The sequence below is a fragment of the Myotis yumanensis genome, unplaced genomic scaffold (assembly GCF_028538775.1).
Source record: "Myotis yumanensis isolate MYYU_CA2020_CCGP unplaced genomic scaffold, mMyoYum1.0.hap1 SCAF_9, whole genome shotgun sequence".
Taxonomy (NCBI): domain Eukaryota; kingdom Metazoa; phylum Chordata; class Mammalia; order Chiroptera; family Vespertilionidae; genus Myotis; species Myotis yumanensis.
Window position 1 is genome coordinate 58,983,337 of NW_027223760.1, and position 23,331 is coordinate 59,006,667.

Below are 23,331 nucleotides of genomic sequence, written 5' to 3' on the forward strand. Positions count from 1 at the left end.
CCAACATTAAAAATAAGAATACCTTTATATATTCATATATCAAATGAAAACGGTAGGTTCAAATTCTATGAATATTTGAGTGCATTTATATTTTTATTTTAAAGTCCATTTAAAAACAAAATCTAAAACTGTATGTGAAACTGACAACAGTACATATTTCTGGGATATAGATTGTTACATGGGTATGTTGGGGTGGGGGCTGTGGAGATCATAACTAGAAGAATGGGAGCTACTTTTGCATTTGGAACTTTTATAAAGATGGATACATACTAATTTTGTAACACAGTGTGTCTTCTTTGTGGATGAAAAATGTCCAAGGATGATCCTAGTGGAATGTGTAAAGCAAGTGAGAGACTCAATTTTGACCATTTGGAAGTTTTCCATCTAAGTTATCACTGACACACTGATGGGATAAAAAATAGTGGAAAACCACCTCAGATATAGGCAAAGCACTTAATGAATTGAAATGTGAAAAGGTTAAAAATATCACATCAGAGGCAAGGTAATGCCATGTGAAACTGTGCTTTTCATCTTATCAATTTAAATGAACCCTAGTGCACGCACTGTTAATGGGAATGCAGGCTGGTGTAGCCACCATGGAAAGCAGTATGAAGTATCCTCAAAACATTAAAAATGGAACTGCCTTTTGACCCAGCAATCTCACTTCTGGGAATGTATTCTAAGAATCCTGAAACACCAATTTGAAAGAATATATGCACCCCTATGTTCATAGCAGGAATATTTACAACAGCCATGATCTAGAAATAGCCCACGTGCCCATCAGTAGATGAGTGGATACAAACGCTGTGGTACATTTACATAATGGAATACTACACAGCCATAAAAAAGAAGGAACTCTTACCTTTTCTGGCAGCCTGGATGGACTCGGAGATTATTAAGCTACGTGAAATAAGCCAGTCAGAGGAAAGCAAATACCATATGAGCTCACTTACATGTGGAATCTAACAAAACAGGTCCAGAGGCATGGAACAGACTGACAGCTGTCAGAGGGGAGGTGGGAGGAAGGGGATTGGATGAAAGAAGGTGAAAGGATTAGCCAAAGAATAAACATACCAATTATTTTTAATTGTACAGAACATGAATGAGAAAAGCAACAACTGGAAATATACAAACATCATGTGGAAATTTGCTTATTTTGCTAAGCCACAATTTATTTTTCCATGAATAACAACAATTTGAAGCTTCCTTGGTATAAAGGGGAAATTGTTTCACAAAATTTAATTTTCTACATTAAGTCAGACATGATTTCAATTATGTATTCAAAAAATTTTAAGGAAGCATTTATAAAACATTTTCAGGGCATGCCACTATATTAAACCCTGAGAATATAGCTTGTTTTAACCCTTTTCCAACTAATCCTTCCTTTAAACCAGTGTTGTTCAAAACAAAGATAATGTGAGTCTCATGTAATTTTTAGATCTTTTAGCAAAATAAAAAAACAAAACTGAAAAGGCTGAATTTTAACATTTTAATTAACCACCAAAAATATTATAATTTCACCAACATACTAAATTGAGATATTTTATATTTTTTCTTTGTACATCTTCAAAATCTGGTATGCATCTTTTACTGACACCACATCTCAATTCGGACTACCCACATTTTAAGGCCTCCACACTCATGTGAAACTAAACTGTATGGGAAGACACTGGCTCGCACACCTTGCCACTGTCTGGCACATCCACCTGTAGACAAACATTGCAAACTCTGTATCCTATCATTACAGATTTGCATCAAGAAATACTACGAGCACAATTTATATAGTAGCGGAAATTAAACAATGTGAGACCAGTACTATTTCTAACACTACATAAATGGCAACAAAAATGGCTGCCACTTGGAGTTCAATTCAACCCATTCACCCATTCACGCATGTTAACACAGCTAACAGAGGAAAATTCTTCTTCTTTGTAGCACTTACCAGTTACTAATTTTCTGTGTGTGATCTTACTTTTATTGTATGGGCATCTGTTTCTCCTGATATTCTATGAGGGAGGAGCTGCATCTGCCTTGCTTGCCATTATATTCCTGGACTTAGTAGAATGTGTTGCACACAGTAGATGGTCCAGTACCTGTTAAGTGAGTGAAGACTGCCATGTATTGGTCATCAACCTGAACCGGCTTATTTCATCACTCAGTTATCCAATAGGTAAGGTCTTGGACATGTTAATGCTTGGCATATTCTCAGTGAAAGCAATGAACAGCTGTTTTCTCTTCAGAACAATTTCTAGCAGCCTAACCCAATTATTAAAACGTAACTGGGAATTCCCCACTAATCAGAATCACGTTTTTCCTGTCTTCATCCAATTCTACTTCTTCACACACAACAAAAACAGGATGGTTGAGGCACAAATGAGTAGGTACAAGTGAACAACTCTCCACTAACCCCTGAGACTTAGATAAAAAAGAAAATGACACCACACATGCGCCTGGAAGGAAAGAATAGTGAATACTGTTCCTACTAGTCAGTACTGACGTGGTTCTCCTAGGAGTGCTGGAGATTGCAGGAGCTCCTGTGGCAAACCACTCCAAGTTAAACAACAGAAATACTATAATGGCCATGATAAAGGAAAATCTGAAACTGGTAAATACCTTGAATTTTTTAAAAAGCTGGTGATTTCATGATAAAGGTAAAATCCATTTTTTAAAAAAGAGCAGTATTTGACCCAGTGATCCCACTTCTAGGAATAGATCATAAGAATCCCGAAACACCAACCAGAAAGAATATATGCACCCCTATGTTTATAGCAGCACAATGTATAATAGCTAAGATCTGGAAACAGCTCAAGTGCCCGTCAGTAGTCAGTAAATGAATGGATAAAAAAAGATGTGGTACATTTACACAATGGAATAGTATATAGCAATAAAAAAGAAGGATCTCTTACCCTTTCAGACAGCCTGGAGGGACCTAAAAGTATTATGCTAAGTGAAATAAACCAGTTGGAGAAAGACAAGTATCACATTATATCACTTATATGTGAAATATAATGAATAAAATAAACTGACAAAATAGATCCAGAGACATAGAAGCATGGAACAGACTGAGGAATCTCAGAGGGAAAGGTGGAAGGGGCCAGAAGAGATTAACCAAAGAGCTTATATGCACAACCCATGGACACAGACACTAGTGCAGTAGGCCTGGGGGGGGCGGGGGGGGAAGGGGGACATGTGCGGGGTTAAGGGAGTTAATGGGGGCGGGGGGGAAGGGAGACATCTGTAATACTTTCAATAATATAATTTTTTTTAAAAAGCAATAAACCAAAAATCCAAGCTCAAATAGACTCTTTAATGATATAACACTGCATTATAAAGTCCTTTTGCTGGTATTGAATTCGTAGAAATAATTTTATTTAGAATGTAAAAACTGGAAAAATGCCAAAGTTAAGACAGAGATCTTACCTTTCACTCTGTATACAATAAAATGGCTGTTTAATAGTTTCCTGTTTTGAGAATTATTTCATATTATTCAAACATTTCATCTACTGTGTATAAATCGATCTTTTAAAACAATCGTATTTACAATGTACTAAAGAAAATCATCTTTTCCTTTTCTTTTTAGGAGAGTGTTCCAAAAGTGGGGTCAAGTCAGACTCCTCACTGTGCTTTCTTTTCTTTTTCTTCTTTTTATGGTCACTTTGGTAACCACTGGAGTCACTGCCCAGAAAAACAGGGTCCTGGTTCTGATCGTCCCGGTGCTTCTTCTTCTTTGGCTCTTCCTCCCAGAGGCCACTGTTCACATTATCCATCTGCAGGTCTGTCTCTTCCCTCAAGGAGACATCTGGGACATCTGCTAGCTCGGTGATACCGCCCTCTACTTCATCTGGCTCTGGGTCTTTCTTTTTTTTCTTTTTCTTCTTCTTTGGTTCTTCCTCCCAGAGGCCATTCACATTCATGGTGTTATCCATCTGCAGGTCTGTCTCTTCCTTCATGGCGACTTCTGGGACAGTAGCTAGCTCAGTGGTACCACCCTCTACTTCATCTGGCTCTGGGTCTTTCTTCTTTTTCTTCTTCTTCTTCTTCTTTGGCTCTTCCTCCCAGAGCCCATTCACATTATTATCTATCGGTAGGTCTGTCTCTTCCCTCCCGGTGACATCTGAGAGATCTGCTAGCTCCGTGGCACCACCCTCTACTTCATCTGGCTCTTTCTTTTTCTTCTTCTTCTTCTTTGGAGGTTTTTCAACAGCTTCTTCAGTCCCAGTTTCTGTTACTTCTTCGGAAACTGCAGGGCACTCGGTTTCTGAACTAGAAATGAACAGTTTAAAAGTTTGAAGAGCAACAAGCAAAAACAGAAGAACAAAAAGATCAAGAGTATCCCAACCTGCTATGATTTTCCTAAGCGACAGCGTAGGCTGCATCCTACAGTATAAATTTCAAACGGTCTTTCCTATCATCCTTCAACCCTTTGAAATGTTAAAATTACTGTTTCCCAAGAACTTCTCCCAGACTGCTTTCACACATGTGAATGACATGAAAAGGTTGTCAAAACATGGCTCCTAAATTCTGGTTTTGTTCACAAAAAGTTGGTCCCTAAATACTAAACATTACAATACCCAGGCTGATTAGCCAAATTAACATAAAATAGAAAGAAAACATACTTCTGTTACCTATCAAAATAATGGAGTTTCCTGTCTACTTTCTCAATCCTTGCTTCAAATAATTTCATTGTTCTTCCTAACCTCTGCTGAAGCACATTTCACAGTTGTGAATTATTTTATATCACTAACATAAAAACAAGGCTCAATGAAGCCGCCTTCTTTCTAGAACTATAGAGAGCACTAGCCACATATCTCACTGAAATTACTTAAATTTAAAGTTATAACTTTAAAATGTAGCTCCTTAGTCACACTAGTCATATTTCCAGTGCTCAATCATGAGGCTACTGAATTGCACAAATACAGCACATCTCTATCATAATCACAGAAGTTCTATTGGACAGCTGCTCTAGAACTTGAATCTGCACTCTGGTTACTTATCAAAGCAGAATCTAGAAAATTGTTAAATTAACATTAGCAGTATTCCAAAAGTTTCCCCGCTCCCAAAGTGAGCTCCTATAGAGCCAAGCTCAAGATTCAAGATCAAAGTAATTCTTACAAGAATTTCAATACAGAAAAATATAGAAATTAAATGGTCTACCTGGCATAATGACAATCAAATTATTTTTGTTTCAATCATGTACAAATGAAAGCAGGCTAATAGTTATACAATATGATTAAATTGTTAGTTTCAAGCTCAGGTATCAACTATTTTAAAAAATTAACAACTAGAAACTATACAGTAAAATTGAGTTATTAAAATACAGACCATTTAGTTAGATGTAGAGCTTTAGAATATTTAAGGCATTGTCTTAGCACTTAAGATAATGATTTACAATGACTTTCTGGTTTGAAAGCATAAATATTATAATAAACATTTTTTTAAGAGGGCGTATGGTCTCTAAATTCAGAATTAAATAGAAACATTTAAGTATCAAAATGACAATAATGTGAGTAGGAACTGACCTGGTGATATTTAGTTTTCCCCGAATGCAGAATACTCCAGCAGCATCTGAGTCTAAACGAAATACTTCAAATTCTAGTTCATCGCCCACATTTATCTCCAGGGTCTGCCACTGCTCAGTTGCCATCTGCTCAGGTTTAGGGATGGAGGCATTGAAACACCCATGTACTAAACAGCCAATGTGGCTGGAAGACACTTTATTAACTATACCCTGAGAAGAAAAAAGAAAAAATAACATCAAGAAGGGACCCCAAGAGTTAACAGATAAATCAAACTTTATAAGCTTCAAACTGATCTTCAAAGTGAAAACATCAAAATAGTATAATTTGGTATGGAAAATATTTATCTCAAATTTACATGTTATATTAAAGCATTGCTTTAGAACACTGTAGAAAGCTCAAACTTGATTGAACAAGTAACTGAATATCAACTGCCTAACTGGATAAACAATCACCCTCCCCTTTGCCCCATGACAAACCCACCTTAGCTCCCATCTAAGATTCCAAGGGGAGTGCAGCACTCTACAACCACACTGAACCAAGCAGAAATTACTCTTTGATATGACCTACATGTAAAAAGACCTCAAGGCAGGAAGCATATTTTTTTTTTTTTTTTTTGCATATGCTTTTTATCACTAGGATCCACTGTATTTCTATAAATAGTCTGAACTTCAAAGCTTAAAGAGCATTCTTTAATGACTAAATTGCGCATGATGTACTAGTAAGCAGTCCTATTAGAAGACAGCTTACCCTTTATATGTAAATCTTGAACAGTTGTTTGCACTAAATTACAAAAACACTAGAAGCTTAAAAACTAAGATAAAAGGATGTTACTATAAAATTTTAAGCTTGAAATAAAAATTTCCAAAAAACGTAGTTTTCTATTCTTCCTCTAGGAATCAATATAGTAAGGTATATGAATAAAAACTCAAAATAGTTTAAAAATTCGTATTTTTTAATCAATCATCGTGTAAATCATTATCTTCGTAATCTTTAATTATAGATTTTTAAATAATATTAACATGTATAATGTCAGCAACTCCTTATACATATGATAGAATAAAACTTCCTTTTCAGTCATTATCAGGAGGCAGGTGTCCACAATGGTACCTTCTGCAAGGTCTGGGAAAATATGGTACATCTGTAAAATGGAGTAATATTCAGAAATAAAATGAAATGAGCCAACAAGCCATGAGAAGATATGGAGAAATCTTAACTGCATAAATGGTAGGTGAAAGAAGACAATCTGAAAAGGCTACATATTATATGATTCCAACTATATGACATCCTGACAAAGGAGAAACTATGGAGATAGTAAAAAGATCAGTAGTCCAGGGTTCCAAAGGGAGGGAGTATGGATGATCAGGTGAAGCACAGAGGATTTTTAGGGCAGTGACCAATTATTCTATAGGACACTCTAAGGGTGAATGCATGTCATTATACATTTGTCAAAACCCATAGAATATACAACACAAAGAATGAACTCTAATGTAAGGTGCATTATTGGCTCAACAACTATAACAAATGTACCACACTAACACACAATGTCAATAACAGAAATAGTGTGTTTGTTCCCTTTTTTCTGTACCTCTAAAGCTGCTGTAAAAAATCAAGTCTATCAATTCAAAAATATCCAATAGGGAAAGGAAAATCTTTTCAATATGTGGGTCTGGAATAACTGAATAGCTAATGGGCAAGGAAATGGATCTCAAAGGCCTACCTTACACTATACACCAAAAATTAAAGCTTGAATATAGACCTAAATGGAAAGGCTAAAACTACAAAAATTATAGAAGCTTCTAGGAGTAGACAAGTTTCTTAGGTAGGATCCAGAAAGCAATAACCATAAAAGTATACTATGCTGAATTGGACCTCACCAAAATTAAAAGCTCCTGGAAATGCTAATTAAAACCATTATGAGAAGCTACTATAAGTAAAAGACTGACAGCACCAAATGTTGGCAAAGATGCATAGCACCTGGAAATGCTGTATGGGAAGTTAGCCTAACAGCAGGTTTTTCATAAAGTTAAACACACAGCTACCCTGCGACCTAGCAATACTGCTTCTAGTTTTTTACCTAGAAGAAATGAAAATGTACGTTCACAATAGCTTTATTCTAATAGCTCCGGACTGAAAACTACCCACATGTCCCTCAATGAAGATGGATAATCAAATTGTAATTTCTATAATAATAAAAGCATAATATGGTAATTAGACCAGACGTCCTTCGGATGAAGCCAGGGCTGCAAGGGAAGCCTGGGCCTCGGGTGCCAGAGGGAAGCTGGTGCTAGCAGCTGGGGGAAGGAAGGCCTACTCTTGCACGAATTTCATGCATCAGGTCTCTAGTATTCATTTAATTGAATACCATGAGGGTTAAAAAAGAAACAACAATACATGCAACAGTATGGATGAAACTCATGGTGAGCAGAAGAGGCTATTTTAGATTTTATAATGAAAAATCCCACTACTATGGAATTATAGAACAGGCAAAACTAATTTATGGTCAATGAAATCACAACAGTGGTTGTATCTAGGATGAGAGAAAGGACTGACCAGGAAAGGGCATGAGGGTCATTTCTAAGGACACACAATGGTAAATGCCTTTGTCAAAATTAATTTAGTTGCACACCATGATCTTATACATTTTATTGCATGTAAATTATCTCATATTATTAAAAATAAAGAAAAATTGGAAAAAAATGATTGGTCAAGAGTATTTAAGGACTGGATATCGTTGTAGAAGATAGAGTAATAGGGATAATTTTACTTTTCACTTCATATTTTCTTTACAATTAGAATGTTATTTCCATGGACATGTTTGTGTTTGTGATAATTTAGACAAAACAGATGACCGTTGAATTGGGGAATTTTTAACTACAAATCTACTGCCAACTTTAATAGTTGAAGGCTGGTTGTAGGATTCCAGTTTGGCAGTCCAAGTATACTATTTCTTCCAGTTTAATGGATATGGAAAAAAAAAATTTAATTAGAAATGCCATATAAATCTTGTCATAGTAAAATCTAAGCTATATTTTTATTAACAGTATCAAGGCTGAGTTATTGTCATTAAACAATTCCTCTAAAAAATTTTAGGTAAGAAAAAATTATATACAAACATATATATATATATATATATATATATATATATATATATATACATACATACACACACACACACACACGAACATATACACACACAGAAAAATGCAAGTGAAGAGGATAAATGGATATATTTCAGATTTCATGCCAATTTTTGCATTTCCAGCTTCTCAAGGCATAGTATGAGTAGTCTCGCCACCCCCCATCCTGGACTCATTTTTATTACCTGCCTGGCCCCACAACCATTTGAATTTGCAACTTCTGTTTTATATACTACTATATGGTTTGAATCTTTTATAAAGAAACCATATTTTTGTATGATTGGGAAATTAAAAATAATAAAAATTGATTTTTTTTTAAAGAATGTGTTCTTTTGTGGTTTTTTGTTTGTTTTGTCAATCCTCACTCGAGGATATTTTTCCATTGATTTTTAAGGAGAGTAGAAGAGAGAGGGAAAGACAGAGAGAAACATCGATGTGAGAAGAATACACTGATTGGTTGCCTCCTGCACAAGCCCCGACCAGGACGGAGCCTGCAACCAAGGTATGTGCCCTTGACCAAAATAAGAGCCTGGGGCCCTCTGGTCTGCAGGCCAACACTCTATCCACTGAGCCAAACCAGCTAGGGCTGATTTTTTTTTATATACCTTAAGTTCACTTTGGTGCTATATGAAAAGAATAAATTGGAGGGAAACATACTCTACATGCATGTGAGTTTTAGGATGGTGACGTTTCAAAATGTACCTAGGTTGAAATGATGGAAATTAATTTCCTTTTATCTTTTAAAATAATTTTTAGTTACCCACAGTAACAGTCCAAAAGTATATAGTTTCTTAAATTTTCAAATTACATAATTAGATAACTATATAAAGAAAGCTACAAAAAAGAGACATACGTACCATAAGCTTTTGCCCTGGTTCAGGACAGAAAATAATGAAATCGGCTTCAATATTAAGATGAATGTGTCCTTGATCATCATAAATATCTCCCAGTTCACCCACTACTTTAATGTTATCATATGCAATGGGGACACCTAGAAGGCTGTTAAAAAAACAAATAAATAAAAGAAAAAATTGTATTTTTTTACCCTTTTTTAACTAGCATTGTCATACTGTTTAGAAATTCTGAGTCCAAAAAGTATATCTCCTAAATATAACCAACCAAACCAAAAATACCATATAGCATATTGGTTAGCCTGTAATAATTTTAGTAGTCTGATTTCACAATGTTCCCAATATATTGGCTAAGTTAAAACTGATTTAACCTAACTTTAAGATAGGTACCCAGTAATGTCCAATTATGCATGAGCAAAAAGTTGACCCTTCTTCTCTATTTGCTACTCATTTGGATTCTAGTCATGCTAGAATGACAGGAAAACCTGGCCGGTGTGGTTCAGTGGTTGAGCATCTGCCCATGAACCAAAAGGTCACTGGTTCGATTCCCAATCAGGGCACATGCTCAGGTTGCAGGTTCGATCCCCACTAGGGGGCATGCAGGAGGCAGCTGATCAGTGGTGTTTCTCTGTCATTGATGCGTCTATCTCTCTATCCCTCTCCCTTTCTCAAAAAAAAATCAATACAAACATATTTTTAAAAAATAGTAATGAAAGGAAAAAATAGTATTTGGCCAAAAAAATTGTATTTTTCTAAGTATGACTGAATCAAAGAAATTTTGGCATTATCCAGCATTACCAAATTTCTGTACTGGAGGGCACATAGCAAGAGAAGTATTAAGGTTAAAGCTGAAGCCCCTGAACATTAAAGCCAATGACTTTTAGAGAAAAATCCCAAACTGCAACTGTTGCTTAGTAATGCTAAGAAATACAACTATAGCCGAAACCGGTTTGGCTCAGTGGAGGGAGCGTCAGCCTGCGGACTGCGGGGTCCCGGGTTCGGTTCCGGTCAGGGACATGTACCTGCGTTGTGGGCACATCCACAGTGGGAGATGTGCGGGAGGCAGCTGATCGATGTTTCTCTCTCATCGATGTTTCTGACTCTCTATCTCTCTCCCTTCCTCTCTGTAAAAAGTCAATAAAATATATTTTAAAAAAAAAAGAAATACAACTATATTATTGCTGAGAATGACTCTGACATTTTAATCTACACGCTTGACAGTCAGGATTAGGGGGAAGCTACTATTGCAAAAAGACATTTCCAGGTTCTTAAGGAATTATTACTAGAGAGGCAGACCTAGTGGCTTCCACTACCACACCCACTTGTTCCAGAAAACTTTCCAGGCCGAAATCTATCACTCCTTTACTCCTATAGGAATCCATGCACAGCATGATCATGGTTCTTAATCTCATGTATTGAACCTATCTGTATATATGTTTGGATTCCACTAAGACCCCTTTCAGAGAAGAGAACATTTTTGTTGAACTCAATATTCTAGAGTAATCTATATATATAAAAGGCTAACATGCAGCATCCCCTCGGGAGTTTGACCGGGGGGAGTTCGGGAGTTCGATCACTCGCTACGACACGCGCTGCACAGCACGGAATGAAGGAAAGCCCTAACCAGTGGCCAGCAGCCGGGGAAGGGAGGCTCTGGCCAGCAGCTGGAAGGCCCCAATCTGCCCTGATCGCCAGCCAGGCCTAGGGACCCTCCTACCCGTGCACAAATTTAGTGCACCAGGCCTCTAGTTTATATAGAATAAGAGAAAGAATTTCTCCTAATAGCAGGTGTTTAAGCAAAAACAGCCAGGAGCCACTGGAAAGGAACTTTAATAACTACTAAATTGGGGGGGGGGGGGGGGGGGGACGACTCATAGAGACTACTCTAGAAAGCACAATTTTGAGTTGTTAATTTCTGCATGTGGCTTTCCTGAGCAGGGACACCACCACTGAGACAGCATTAGGGGCACAGAAAACAGAGTTAGAGAACAAGGTGCTGAAGGGGAGTAGCTGCCATATTAGACAGAAAAACAAAATTAAGACTTTGTTTCCCCTAATCAATTATTAGAAGGTGAGTCTCAAGTGTGGGGGGAATACTGCTGCCCCTTAGGAGGCATTTGGGGATTTGTGGTACTGACCATGGTTGTGACAATCACTGGCTAAGGCCAGAGATATGAGACATTCTACCCTGTGCAAGACAGTTCTGTACAATGAAGAAGTGTCCCTAGCTCTGCATCACTTTTGAATGAGGGGATAGATTGATTTATAAATAGCTGGGCATAGAATCTAACTTAAAAAAAAAACAAACATTAATATTAAATTCATTTTTACATGGTTTTAATATGCATTATAAATTCCAGGAATGTAGCTGGATAGATTTAAGGCTAGACCGTTTTGTGTGGAACTTTACTAAGAATTTCCCATTGTTTCAGAAAAGCATTAGACCACTGGCGACACTGTGTGTGTGTGTCAACTCAAAACCCCTGCATCAATGTACTTTTGTAACTGACACACAATGATTCTAGGTGTGGGTGTGGGAGGCATCTAACTACTTCATTCTTCCAGGTAATCATGCTTAAGCATTACCACATTGAAACCGTACGGTATTAGAGCACTGCATGTATATTTCTTTGCAATTGTGTAGGTAGGTTATATTACCTTTTAATTTTCATTTCATTTCAGCACAGCAAAGAGCGTTTTCATTTCATTAACAGTAGAATGGCAAACTATTACAAGAAGGAGGTTATGGGGTTCTGCAGAATTCAGAACTATTGACTAGGAAATGCAACCACAGAGCCTAAGCCCAAAAGGATTTGTATAAATCCATCCAACCTTTGGGAAAGCCAACTCCCAGCAAAAAACTCACTAAAGTCATCAGATATACGATGACAAACCCCTTAACCATGTTATCACCTCTTTTACTTTTGTTTTCCAGGTACCATCCTAAGTAGGTTACAGGTCTGGGTGGTAGCCTTAAGTTTAAATAGATGACAATTAAATCAAGTTTAAGGGCTGCTTAGATTGCACATTTAAGGCTTCTATAGAACTAGTGGGAAGGAACATTATTTACCACCTTCAACTAACTCAAGAGAGAAAGCGAGACAAACATTGATGTGAGACACACAGATTGGTTGCCGCCAGCATGTGCTCCGACCAGGGCAGGAATCGAACCTGCAATCCAGGTAGATGCCCTTGACTGAAAATTGACTGGAAATTGAACCCGCAACCCTTTGGTGTGAGGGCTAACACTAACCACTGTGCAACCAGTCAGGGCAAGATTTTTTTCTTAATGGCCTCTCAAAGATATAACTTAGAAATTACGTGACTTACAAAACTACTTTCTCTAAGCAAAATTTTCAAAATTGATATGAAATAGCTTTAAAAAAAATCCTGTCATTGGGGAAAAGGGTGGAGTCTGTCAAATGGGGGATGCTGCTGAGATAACTTGGACACTACTGAGAGCCATTCTCAATTCCTTCCTTTCCCTCATTTGCTAAAGAAAAAGAAGCAAGTCCTCTTGCCTCTACAGCAGTGGTTCTCAACCTTGGCTGCACATTAGAATCACCTGGGAAGCTTTTTAAAATCCTGATTTCTGGGCCTCATCCTCCGGAAATTGTTTCTTTGTTATGGGGTGGGGCCACAACATTAGTAACAAAGAAACAGAATTTCCGGAGGATGAGGCCCAGAAATCAGGATTTTAAAAAGATTCCCAGGTGATTCTAATGTGCAGCCAAGGTTGAAAACCACTGCTCTACAGGATGGCCCCATTAGGAGACAAACAACTACACCTGATGCATGGTTGATTGCTATTACAACTTCCTGCCTGTGCAATGTTTTGCCCCTCATTAGTAATGCACACTTGAATGTGTGGTGCCTGACTTCGCTGAATACACTGGAGCCTTTAGCACATCCCGCAAGTAAGGTGTGTGTGTGTGGCAGGGTGAGGAGTGGGTGAGGTAGGGTGGGTGGGGAGCTGTTCAGAGCGCAACCTGCTCTATAAACTGACATGGCAACATTGTCCAATTCATTTAAAGGAACTACCATGCAATCAGTTCCCTAGTCTCTCTGGTGGAATGGCTCCTATTGGAGACATGTGGGTGTTTGCCCTAGCCTAGCCTGTCAAGTTGAGGCATTAATTGGTTTCAGAAAGTTGTAAAACACATCAAACAGTTGCCTATGTTTCCACATTTTCTGACCACCTTGTATATCCATCCTCTCTGAACTGGTCTTCTGTCTACTGTGTCACCTCCCTGAAACCATCATCTAATACTACCAAATCATAACCAAATTTGCGGTTTAAGCAATTTCCCATGTCAATTTTCTTTACGCCCCAAAGATCAGGGATGTGTACTACTCTCTCAAGAGTGTGCCAAGTTTCAGAGTTAAGAGGATAGTGTGCTAATCCTAATTAAGCAAAAAGTAGAAAAAACACACACACAAAACAAACAAACAAAAAACTGGCAAAGGCAGGAAAGAAGAGCAAAATGGCCATCCTCTCTGGGTTGTCTGTCCTCCAGCCTGTCTCTGACCCACTGCCCTCCTCTCGAACTGCACCCATCGTCCTTCCCGACATAAACCTCACTCCGGTCACTTAACACGTACAATTCTCTGGTCAAAGCACCCCACTTCCCATCTACCATCCATTTGTTTACACCATTTGTTCTGCCTGTAACGCTACCATCTCATCCTCCTCCTGGTAAGTTGTTCTCAAAGGTCCTACGAAGGAATTCGCCACTCATTATAAATTAATAGACTTCTGCCAAATTTTAACACTTCGCTGCATTTGGCTTGCCTGTATACCTCTAATAGAACTTAAAGTTCCTTAAAACACAGATCTTGTTTTTTCTGTTCTTTTTTTTCTGTTTTTATACCCCAACTCCCTACTATACAAAATAGACACAAGGTGTGCTGGTGCTTGGAGGAAGCTGTATATTCTATTTGACTCTTAACCTGTGTTAAGGTTCAGGGTTCTTTGAGAAAGTGGAGAAACGTCTGGATACTCTGATGAAGAGAAGTGACATGGGCAAGTCCTGCAATTTCCAGAGGCTCATGAAAGTCCTGAAGGGGGGCGAGCAATCGAGGGAGAATCCACTCGGCCGTTTTGGGACCCTTGCCTTGGAGCCCAAGCAGATTAGAAGAGCATTAGATGCATCTCCCCACCCCTCCCGACCTCTACCCCGGCAACTCAGCGTTTTCAAGTTACTCTTCAAGGTCTTAATTCAAATGCATCAGCAGCAGTAGGTGTTTGGTGATTATATATGTATATACACACACACACACACACACACACACACACACTCTCAAGAGCAATAGGCAGGCCAGTTGGACGAAATAAACTGCTCTTCAAAATAAAACTAATAGCCCTAACCGGTTTGGCTCAGTGGATAGAGCATCAGCCTGTGGACTCAAGGGTCTCGGGTATGATTCCAGTCAAGGGCATGTACCTTGGTTGCAGGCACATCCCCAGTGGGGAGTATGCAGGAGGCAGCTGATCGATGTTTCTCTCTCATCGATGTTTCTAACTCTCTATCCCTCTCCCTTCCTCTCTGTAAAAATTAATAAAATATATTTTTAAAAAAATAAAAAATAAAACTAATAGTATTTCTCTCATCCCCGATCAGATCCAAGAGACGAGGAAAAGTGCCACGGCCATGACAACAGCACAGCCCTTCACCGTTTACAAATAAAAACTGTACTAAGGCTTCAACTTTCTATAGAATGAGCGAGAATCAACTGAAGGGTCACATTCCAAACTTTCACTGTCCAATAAAACACACACACACACCCCTGGGCCATACGGGCCCGCTCCCTTCTTAGCCCGACACCCCGGCTTCTGAAGCGAGATTCCCGCACACAACCCCGCCACCTTCACGCGGTCCTTCTGGCCGGGGACAGGGACCCGCACGCAGCCCGCCCCGGAGGCACCGCCTTCCCCGACTGCAGGCGCCCGGGGCTCAGCGCACGAGGCCGGCGCGCTTTCCCCATGCGCCCCTTCCTCCCGCGCCATCAGCACCTCCACCCGCGGACCCCGCCCGGGCCCCAAAGGAACAAGGGTCCGCGAAGGAAGAGGCCGCGACCTTTCGGAATAGCGCAGCAGCTCCGCGTCCAGCTGCTCCCGGATCCCCGTGCGTTTCCGGTGCAGGTAGCGCGGCGACAGCGCGATGTGCCTGCGGTGCGGCCCCGCCACCAGGCAGGAGTAGCGGCTGCTCAGCAGGGCGCACGCGGCGGCGTAGGTCGGCAGCTCCAGGCAGGGCAGGACCCCCGCGGGCCCCGCCACCGGCCCCTCCGAGGCCGCTTTGGCCCGCGGAGGCTCCGGACAACCGGCGGCCATGCGGCTGGTCAGGTTTCCCACGGCGCGCGCCGCTGACGCACACGTAGCCGCCTATTTCCGGTCGCCGGTTTGACGCAACCCACCAGCCGCCACGCCCCTTGTAAAGGGCTTTCCTTGAGCTGCAGTACCCAGCGCTGACCAGCAGGGGGCACCCGCCTTCGCTTCCTTGGACGACTCCTGGAGCTGCGTATTGAGCCTGCTAGAAGGCTGACAACCACCAGGTTTCTCAAGGGCCGGCAGACCTGTGTTTTTGCTAAGGTTCTCTTTGGCTTTAGTATGTAGATTTAATAAGAGTTCGCACGTGGGTCATTTCCAATAGTAAGGTGGTTTGGTAGATTTTATAAGTATATGGAATACATCTACTAGTATAGGCAGCCTAGATGCCTCAAATGAAACAATCTGTAAAGAACCTCCCCCCGCCACCCCCCCTCCAGTCCCTCATTCTGTAATTGCTAATTCAGGAAATCTTACCGCTGGCTTTCCAAAGGGCTCATCCAGCTGTCCTTCCTGGGGGGCCTCTCTTGTTCTGTTGTGGGCAGCAGAAAGGCACCAGGGGTGAGGCCAGTGGGGTAAGAGGGACCCGGGTTCAGCGACCTCGTACTTGAGTTCTGGCTAGGGAAGAATTCTGAGCCAAGACCCAAACTATAAGAGAACATGTATTTGGAAAATCACAGAGGTAGAAGAAGTAACTGATAGAAGAAATGGGCTTAGGGAATAAGTTATAGAGGTAAAGGCAGGGCCCTTGGAGCTTGGGAGTGAGGAAGCCAATGGTAATACCCTGAATAAGGGGAGAGAAAGGCACAGCCGTGGGCTGGGTCCTTTATCCTAAGGGTTTTAAGGGTGGAGATTTTAGGGTCGGTCCCAGGGGGAGATCCTAATAGAATATTCAGCAGCATTCCAGGTGTGTCCTTTCAGGGTCTGGGTCTCCACTGATGGATTGCTCAGCACCAGGGCTGCGGGTCATTATTCAATGCAGCTGGTCCTGAGGTCATCTGTGGCTGGTTTTGTTGCTTTTCTGGGGCAGCAGCTGACATACAACTGAGGCCTAGATGTTATCTCTAGGGAGGGAAGGTCAGGGGAGTCCAAACCGAATGACCAGCAATATTCTAGGGGAGGAAAGGTCAGCCTGGGGGCACGGTCCCACCCAACAATGTCCATTGCTAGGTATCTGGGGCTTTCCACTCACTGCCCACCACAGTTCTCCCAAACATCAAATCTGCCCCAAGGCCTATGCGGAGGAAGCCAAAACATCACTCTCTTGGGACACGTCTCTCCGTTCTAGCTCTAAAACTACAGAACTGCATGTGAGAACTTAGCCTAATGGTCAAGAGGGCACTTAGGAGTAGCCAGATGTTCTCTGAAACAGATATGAACATGACTTTCCCATTTAAAGCCCCACACAGCTGCCCCATTTTCTTCAGCATAGTACAAGCTCCTCAAGTGTGTATTATATGGCTCTTCAGTTACAGGGCCACTGTACGATCCACCTCCAGCAGTTTCATTTATCACATTTCATCTGCTAGCCAGCACCCATGCTCCTTGATCTGCTTTCATTCAGCTCTCTCTCCTTTCTCTCTCTTCTCTCTCTCTCTCTCTCTCTCTCCCTCACTCCCTCCCCAGTCTTATTCTATTCCTTCTACCTGGGAATATGGAAGCTTCTCTCATATGGGGAAATTCTACTCCTGCATCAAATTTTAGCTTAAAAAATTTCTAAATACGTATTTTTTTTTTCAGAGAAGAAGGGAGAGAGATAGAGAGTGAAACATCAATGTTGAGAGAGAATCATCAATTGGCTGCCTCCTGTATGCCCCCTACTGGGGGTTGAGCCCAAAATCAGGCATGTGCCCCCACTGGGAATCAAACTGTGACCTGGTTCATAGGGTCCATGCTCAACCACTGAGCAACACTGGCTGGGCTAGCTTAAATTTCACATTCTTCTCTGCAGAGTTTACTAACACACTATCCTCTTCTCCCATGAAGAATTGGGTAGTTTCCCATCTTTGTAAATTACCACCATCAAGAACTTGTTTTATGTTAATTGCCTGTTTGCCGGTTCCTTCACAAGACTCCAAGTTAAGGCAGGGACCATATCTGTGTCCTTCACCACTGCAACCCCTTGTATGACTAAAAAAAAACACCACCAAAAAACAAAACAAAAAAATCTCTGTGATAAAGAAGTCACAGTCTAAGTGAGGAAATAGAAACTAAACTAAATATAAACACAGAACACAGATTACACTGTATAACTGCCAAGAAAACTGTATAGCAATTAGTGGTGTGAGTACTAGCACACTTGTGCCTCCCGTAGCTCCTGTAAAAAGGCTCTCACCTCTGTAAACCTGTTTTCACGCTTGTTAAACAGGGACCATGATGCCAGCTCTCAGTTCTTGACTTCTTGCAGGAAAGATCTCACAACATGAGTCCAGGTGATTTTGAGAGTATGTTCATTAAAGTTGAACAAAGGAAGGTCTTAAGATAGAAGAGGCAACACATAGCAACAGCAGTGAGCCTAGGTGGAGCTGCCTTGGCCATTTAGAGAGTCATAGAGGCAGAAGAAGCGAGCCATCTGGGCTGCGTGGACTCAGGAAACAAGTTACTGAGGCAAAAGAAGGGTCCTTGAAGAAAGAAAACAAAGATCTGTGCCTTAGGAAAGAAGGGGAAAGGTGACGAGTGGTCGAGAGAGAGAGAGAGAGAGAGAGAGAGAGAGCTGGAACTGGGTCCATTGCCTTAAGAGTTTCTATCTGTTTTCTAAAGGCAGGAGTTTTAGGTGAGGTCTCAGGTGAGGATTGAAACAGAATATTCATCAGCTTTCCAGACGTGGTAGGCAGTTAGACAGGAGCAGAGCAAGGACAATGGGCCAGATCAGAAGGTTCCCAGGATAGAAAGCCCTGGGTGCCTAGCAAACGACAATTGTAGGGTGGAACCTTGCCCCCAGGGTGAGTTTTGCTCCCCTAGGATATTGCTGGATATGAGGTTTGTACCCTCCTGACCTTTCCTCCCTAGAGATAACATCTAGGCCTCAGTTGTATTCCGGCTGCAAAACCAGCCACAGAGGACCTCAGGACCAGCTGCATTGAATAGTGACCCTCTGGTGCTGGCCAATCAATGAGTGGAGACCACAACCCTGAGAGGAAACACCTGGAAAACTGCTGGATATTCCAATAGATCTTCCCTGGTACCTCCCCTAAAATCTCCACCCTTAAAACCCTTAGGACCAGGATGCAGAGAGCTCTCACTCTTGGGAGCATGCCCTCCTTTTTCCTTTTCCCTTTCCTTATTCCACCTCCTCCTCTCCCCAGGTGTGTTACCACTAGTGTCCTCACTCCCAAGTTCCAAGGGCCCTTCCTTTACCTCTATAACTTGCTTCCTAAGCCCATTTCTTCTAGGAATTACTTCTTCTACCTGTAGGGTTTTATAAATAAAGGCCCAGTGCACAAAAATTTGTGCACTCAGGGGGGTCCCTCAGCCCGGCCTATGCCCTCTTGCAGTCTAGGACCCCTCAGAGGATGTCCACCTGCTAGCTTAGGCCCGCTCCCTGGGGGATCGGGCCCAAACTGGCAGTCAGACATCCCTCTGGCAGCCCGGCGCAGCCCTCAGGGGATGTCCACTTACCAGCAGGGAGCAGACCTAAGCTGCAGTCAGACATCCTTAGTGCTGCTGAGGAGGCGGGAGAGGCTCCTGCCACCACCGCTGTGCTGGCAGCCATCAGCCTGGCTTGTGGCTGAGCAGAGCTCCCCCTGTGGGAGCGCACTGACCACCAGGGGACAGCTCCTGCATTGAGCGTCTGCCCCCTGGTGGTCAGTGTGTGTCACAGTGACTAGTCATTCCCAGTCATTCTGTTGTTAGGGTCAATTTGCATGTCACCCTTTTATTATATAGGATAGAGGCCTGGTGCATGGGTGGGGGCCGGCAGGTTTGCCCTGAAGGGTGTCCCGGATCAGGGTGGGGGTCCTGCTAGGGTGCCTGGCCAGCCTGGGTGAGGGGCTGATGGGTGTTTGCAGGCTGGTAACACCCCCTTTAGGGTGGGGGTCTCCACTGGGGCGCCTGGCCAGCCTGGGTGAGGGGGTGATGGCTGTTTGCAGCTGGTCACACCCCCTTCAGGGTGGGGGTCTCCACTGGGGTGCCTGGCCAGCCTGGGTGAGGGGCTGATGGCTGTTTGCAGGCTGGTCAAGCCACCCCCCCCCCCCCCCCACCAGTGGGGACCCTCACCTCATGGAGGTTTGGCCAGCCTGGGTGAGAGGCTGAAGGCTGTTTTCAGGCTGGCCACACCCCCTTTAGGGTCGGGGTCCCCACTGGGGTGCCTGGCCAGTTTGGGTGAGGGGCTGAGGGCCATTTGTAGGCTGGCCAAGCCCCCCGGTAATGGAAGCTTCCAGCCTCCCCTTTTTTTCTTTTTTTTCTTTTATTCTGGGATTTATTTGCCTTCTATAATTGAAACTTTGTAGCCTTGAGTGGAGCTCAGAGCCGGCCAGGGCGGGGCGGGAAGCTTGGCTTCCTCCATTGCCAGGGGCAACCCAAGCCTCTTGCTCGCTCCAGCTCCGTGGCCATGGCTGGCTGAAAGCAGGTATGTGGGGTTTATTTATCTTCTATAATTGAAACTTTGTTGCCTTGTGTGGAGCTCAGAGCTGGCTGCAGCAGGCGGGAAGCTTAGCTTCCTCCATCACTGGGGAAACCAAGCCTCCTGCTTGCTCCAGCTCCATGGCTGCTGGCCGCCATCTTGATTGGGTTAATTTGCATATAGTCACTCTGATTGGCTGGTGGGCGTGGCTTAAGGCATAGCGAAGGTATGGTCAATTTGCATGTTTGTCTTTTATTAGTGTAGATTAGAGGCCCAATGCACAAACTTTGTGCACGGGGGGGGGGGGGGGGTCCCTTAGCCTAGCCTGCATCCTCTCCAATCTGGGACCACTTGGGAGATGTCCGATTGCCGGTTTAGGCTCAATTCCGGGGATTGGGCCTAAACCGGCAGTCGGACATCCCTCTCACAATCCTGGATTGCTGGCTCCTAATCGCTCGCCTGCCTGCCTGCCTTGTCACCCCTCACTTCCCCCCCTGCTGGCCTAATTGCCCCCAACTGCTCCCCCTGCCAGCCTGGTCACCTCCAACTGCCCCCCCTGCCAGCTTGGTCGCCCCTCACAGCCCCCCGCTAATGTGGTCGCCCCACGCAGCCTGCTTGTTCAGTCATTTGGTCGTCCCTCACTAACCTCCCTGCTGGCCTGGTTGTAGGCAGCCATCTTTGTGAGGGTGTGATGGTCAATTTGCATATTACCTCTTTATTATATAAGACTAGAGGCCCAGTGCACAAAAATTTGTGCACTCGGGGGTGGGGGGAGGGGGGTCCCCCAGCCCGGCCTGTGCCCTCTCGCAGTCTGGGACCCCTCAGGAGATAATGACCTGCTGGCTTAGGCCTGCTCCCGGGTGGCAGAGGGCAGGCCCAATCCCTAAGTGCAGCCCCTGGTTAGGCTCAGACCAGGGCCGATTGGGGAGATGGGGCACCGCCCCCTGTCATGCACATAGCAGGGCGGATCAGGGGGTTGGGGCGCTGCACCCTGTCACACTCAGGGCAGGGCCAATGGGGAGGTTATGGCTCTACCCTGTCACACATAGAGCAAGGCCTGTGGAGGGGGGTTGGGGTGCCATCCTCTATCACCCACAGAGCAGGGCAGATCAGGGGGATGGGGCGCCACCGCTGTCACACTCAGGGCAGGGCCGATGGAGAGGTTATGGCTCTACCATGTCACACACAGAGCAGGGCCCGTAGGGGCGAGGGGGCGGGGTTGGGGCACCGCACCCTGTCACACACAGAGCAGGGCTGATCAGGGGATTGGGGAGCTCCCCCCTATCAGGCACAGAACACGGCTGATCAGGGGGTTGGGGTGCCTTCCCCTGTCACAAACAGAGCAGGGCGGATAGGTAGGTTGTGGCCCCGCCCCCTGTCACACACAGAGCTGCAGGGTGATCAGGGGTTTTGGGCGCTGCCCCCTGTCATGCTGATCCCGGTGCCGGGAGGCATATTACTCTTTTACTATATAGGATAGAAGCCTGGTGCACGGGTGGGGGCCGGCTGGTTTGCCCTGAAGGGTGTCCTGGATCAGGGTGGGGGTCCCCACTGGGGTGCCTGGCCAGTCTGGGTGAGGGGCTAAGGGCTGTTTTCCTGAAGCGAGTGACTGGAGCTCCCAACCGCTCCTTGTTTTCTTTTATTTTTTTTTATTCTGGGCCAGCTTTAGCTCTGAGGCCTCGCTGCTGAAAACATGGATACAAAGTTTAGGTCCGGCTGGGTTTCAGTCCGGCTGGTTTCTGGTGTTTTGTTTATCTTCTTATTTGCAACATAGTACATAGTTGCTTAGAGTTGCAACTGAGAGGCCGGCAAGTGAGGCGGGGAATGTTGGAGTCCGCAGCAAGCTCCCTGTTGGCTTCGGTGCCTGGCTGCCGGCCGCCATCTTGGCTGACAGTTAATTTGCATATACTCACTGATTAGCCAATGAAAAGGGTAGCGGTTGTACGCTAATTACCATGTTTCTCTTTTATTAGTGTAGATGTTCTCTTATTGTTTGAGTCTTGGTTCTGAATTCTTTCCTAGGCAGAACTCAAGTACCGAGGTTGCTGAACCCAGGTCTAGTGTGACCCACGGGTCTAACACCCAATGTCCTTTCAGGGTGGTGACCTCTACTGATTGATCAGTGCTAGGTGAGGGGTCATTAGTTCACGCAGCTGGTTCTGATGTCAGCAATGGCATAGCTTGGTCTGGTTTTGCCATATTTCTGGGCCTGGAGCTAAAACACAACTGAGGCCTAGACATTAACTCTAGTTCAACCAAAACTCTATGTCTGTGGTCAACAGACCTTAGGCTTTATTCCTAAGACTTTTTGACGCTGATCAGAGCCTCCTTGTCCTGAGGACTGAATGTTTAAAGGACTGGTAGTGCACAGGAGGAGGAGGCAGGTGAGTCAGGGTGCTGATGGGTCCAGTTTGAATGGGCCAGCTGTCTCACTTTCCCCATTCCACTTGCCAAGGAACTTTCTTAGGTTTTTACTCTCCTACCTCAATATACTTGCCCTCCTGTCCCCGCGGCCCCAGCTCCCTCCCTTCCCCGCTGCTCCAGCTCCCTCTCTTCCCTGCCACCTCAGCTCCCTCCCTTCCCCGCTGCCTCGACTCCCTCCGGTGTCCTCTGCTTCACCTCCTTCCTGTGTCCTCCGCCTCGCTCCCTCCCTTCTCCGCCACTTCGCTCCCTCCTGTTTCCACTGCCTCAGCTCCACTCCCGTCTCTGCTACCTCCGATCCGTTCCCTTCTCCACCACTTGGCTCCCTTCTGCAGTGCTTGGCTTCCTTCTACACTGTCTTCAGTCTTCACTGGGCACCTATGTATGCAAATTAACTGTCATTTTTGTTGGGTTAATTTGCATACACTTCTGATTGACTGGTGGGCATAGTGAAGGCACGGTCAATTAGCATATTTGTCTTTTATTAGTGTAGATGTTTCTATTCCTCACAATCAAA

At 43.7% G+C, this 23,331-nt stretch overlaps 1 protein-coding gene across 2 annotated transcripts; it reads right to left on the reverse strand.

Moving 5' to 3' along the window:
- Positions 1-1,089: 1,089 nt before the first annotated feature.
- On the reverse strand, positions 1,090-15,856 carry POLR1F (RNA polymerase I subunit F). 2 transcript variants are annotated; one of them, XR_011472665.1, is made up of 5 exons: positions 15,585-15,856; positions 9,514-9,655; positions 5,520-5,728; positions 3,421-4,263; positions 1,090-2,093 (listed from the first exon to the last, which is right to left on the reverse strand). XR_011472665.1 is itself a non-coding variant. In XM_070424408.1 (4 exons), the coding sequence occupies exons 1-4, from the start codon at positions 15,836-15,838 to the stop codon at positions 3,558-3,560; spliced, it is 1,311 nt and encodes a 436-aa protein (XP_070280509.1). In that variant the 5' UTR covers positions 15,839-15,856; the 3' UTR covers positions 3,294-3,557. The 2 variants fall into 2 exon arrangements, 1 of the variants encoding a protein (XP_070280509.1); XM_070424408.1 differs by lacking the exon at positions 1,090-2,093 and having other exon boundaries at positions 3,294-4,263.
- Positions 15,857-23,331: the final 7,475 nt, after the last annotated feature.

Excerpts from the sequence above, each read along its gene's own strand:
- POLR1F (XM_070424408.1), bottom strand. The coding sequence starts at position 15,838 with ATGGCCGCCGGTTGTCCGGAGCCTCCGCGGGCCAAAGCGGCCTCGGAG. Across the intron at positions 5,729-9,513 it reads AACCAGGGCAAAAGCTTATG|GGTATAGTTAATAAAGTGTC; the intron begins GTACGTATGTCT and ends TTTTCTTCTCAG. Across the intron at positions 4,264-5,519 it reads GGAAAACTAAATATCACCAG|TTCAGAAACCGAGTGCCCTG; the intron begins GTCAGTTCCTAC and ends GTTCATTTCTAG.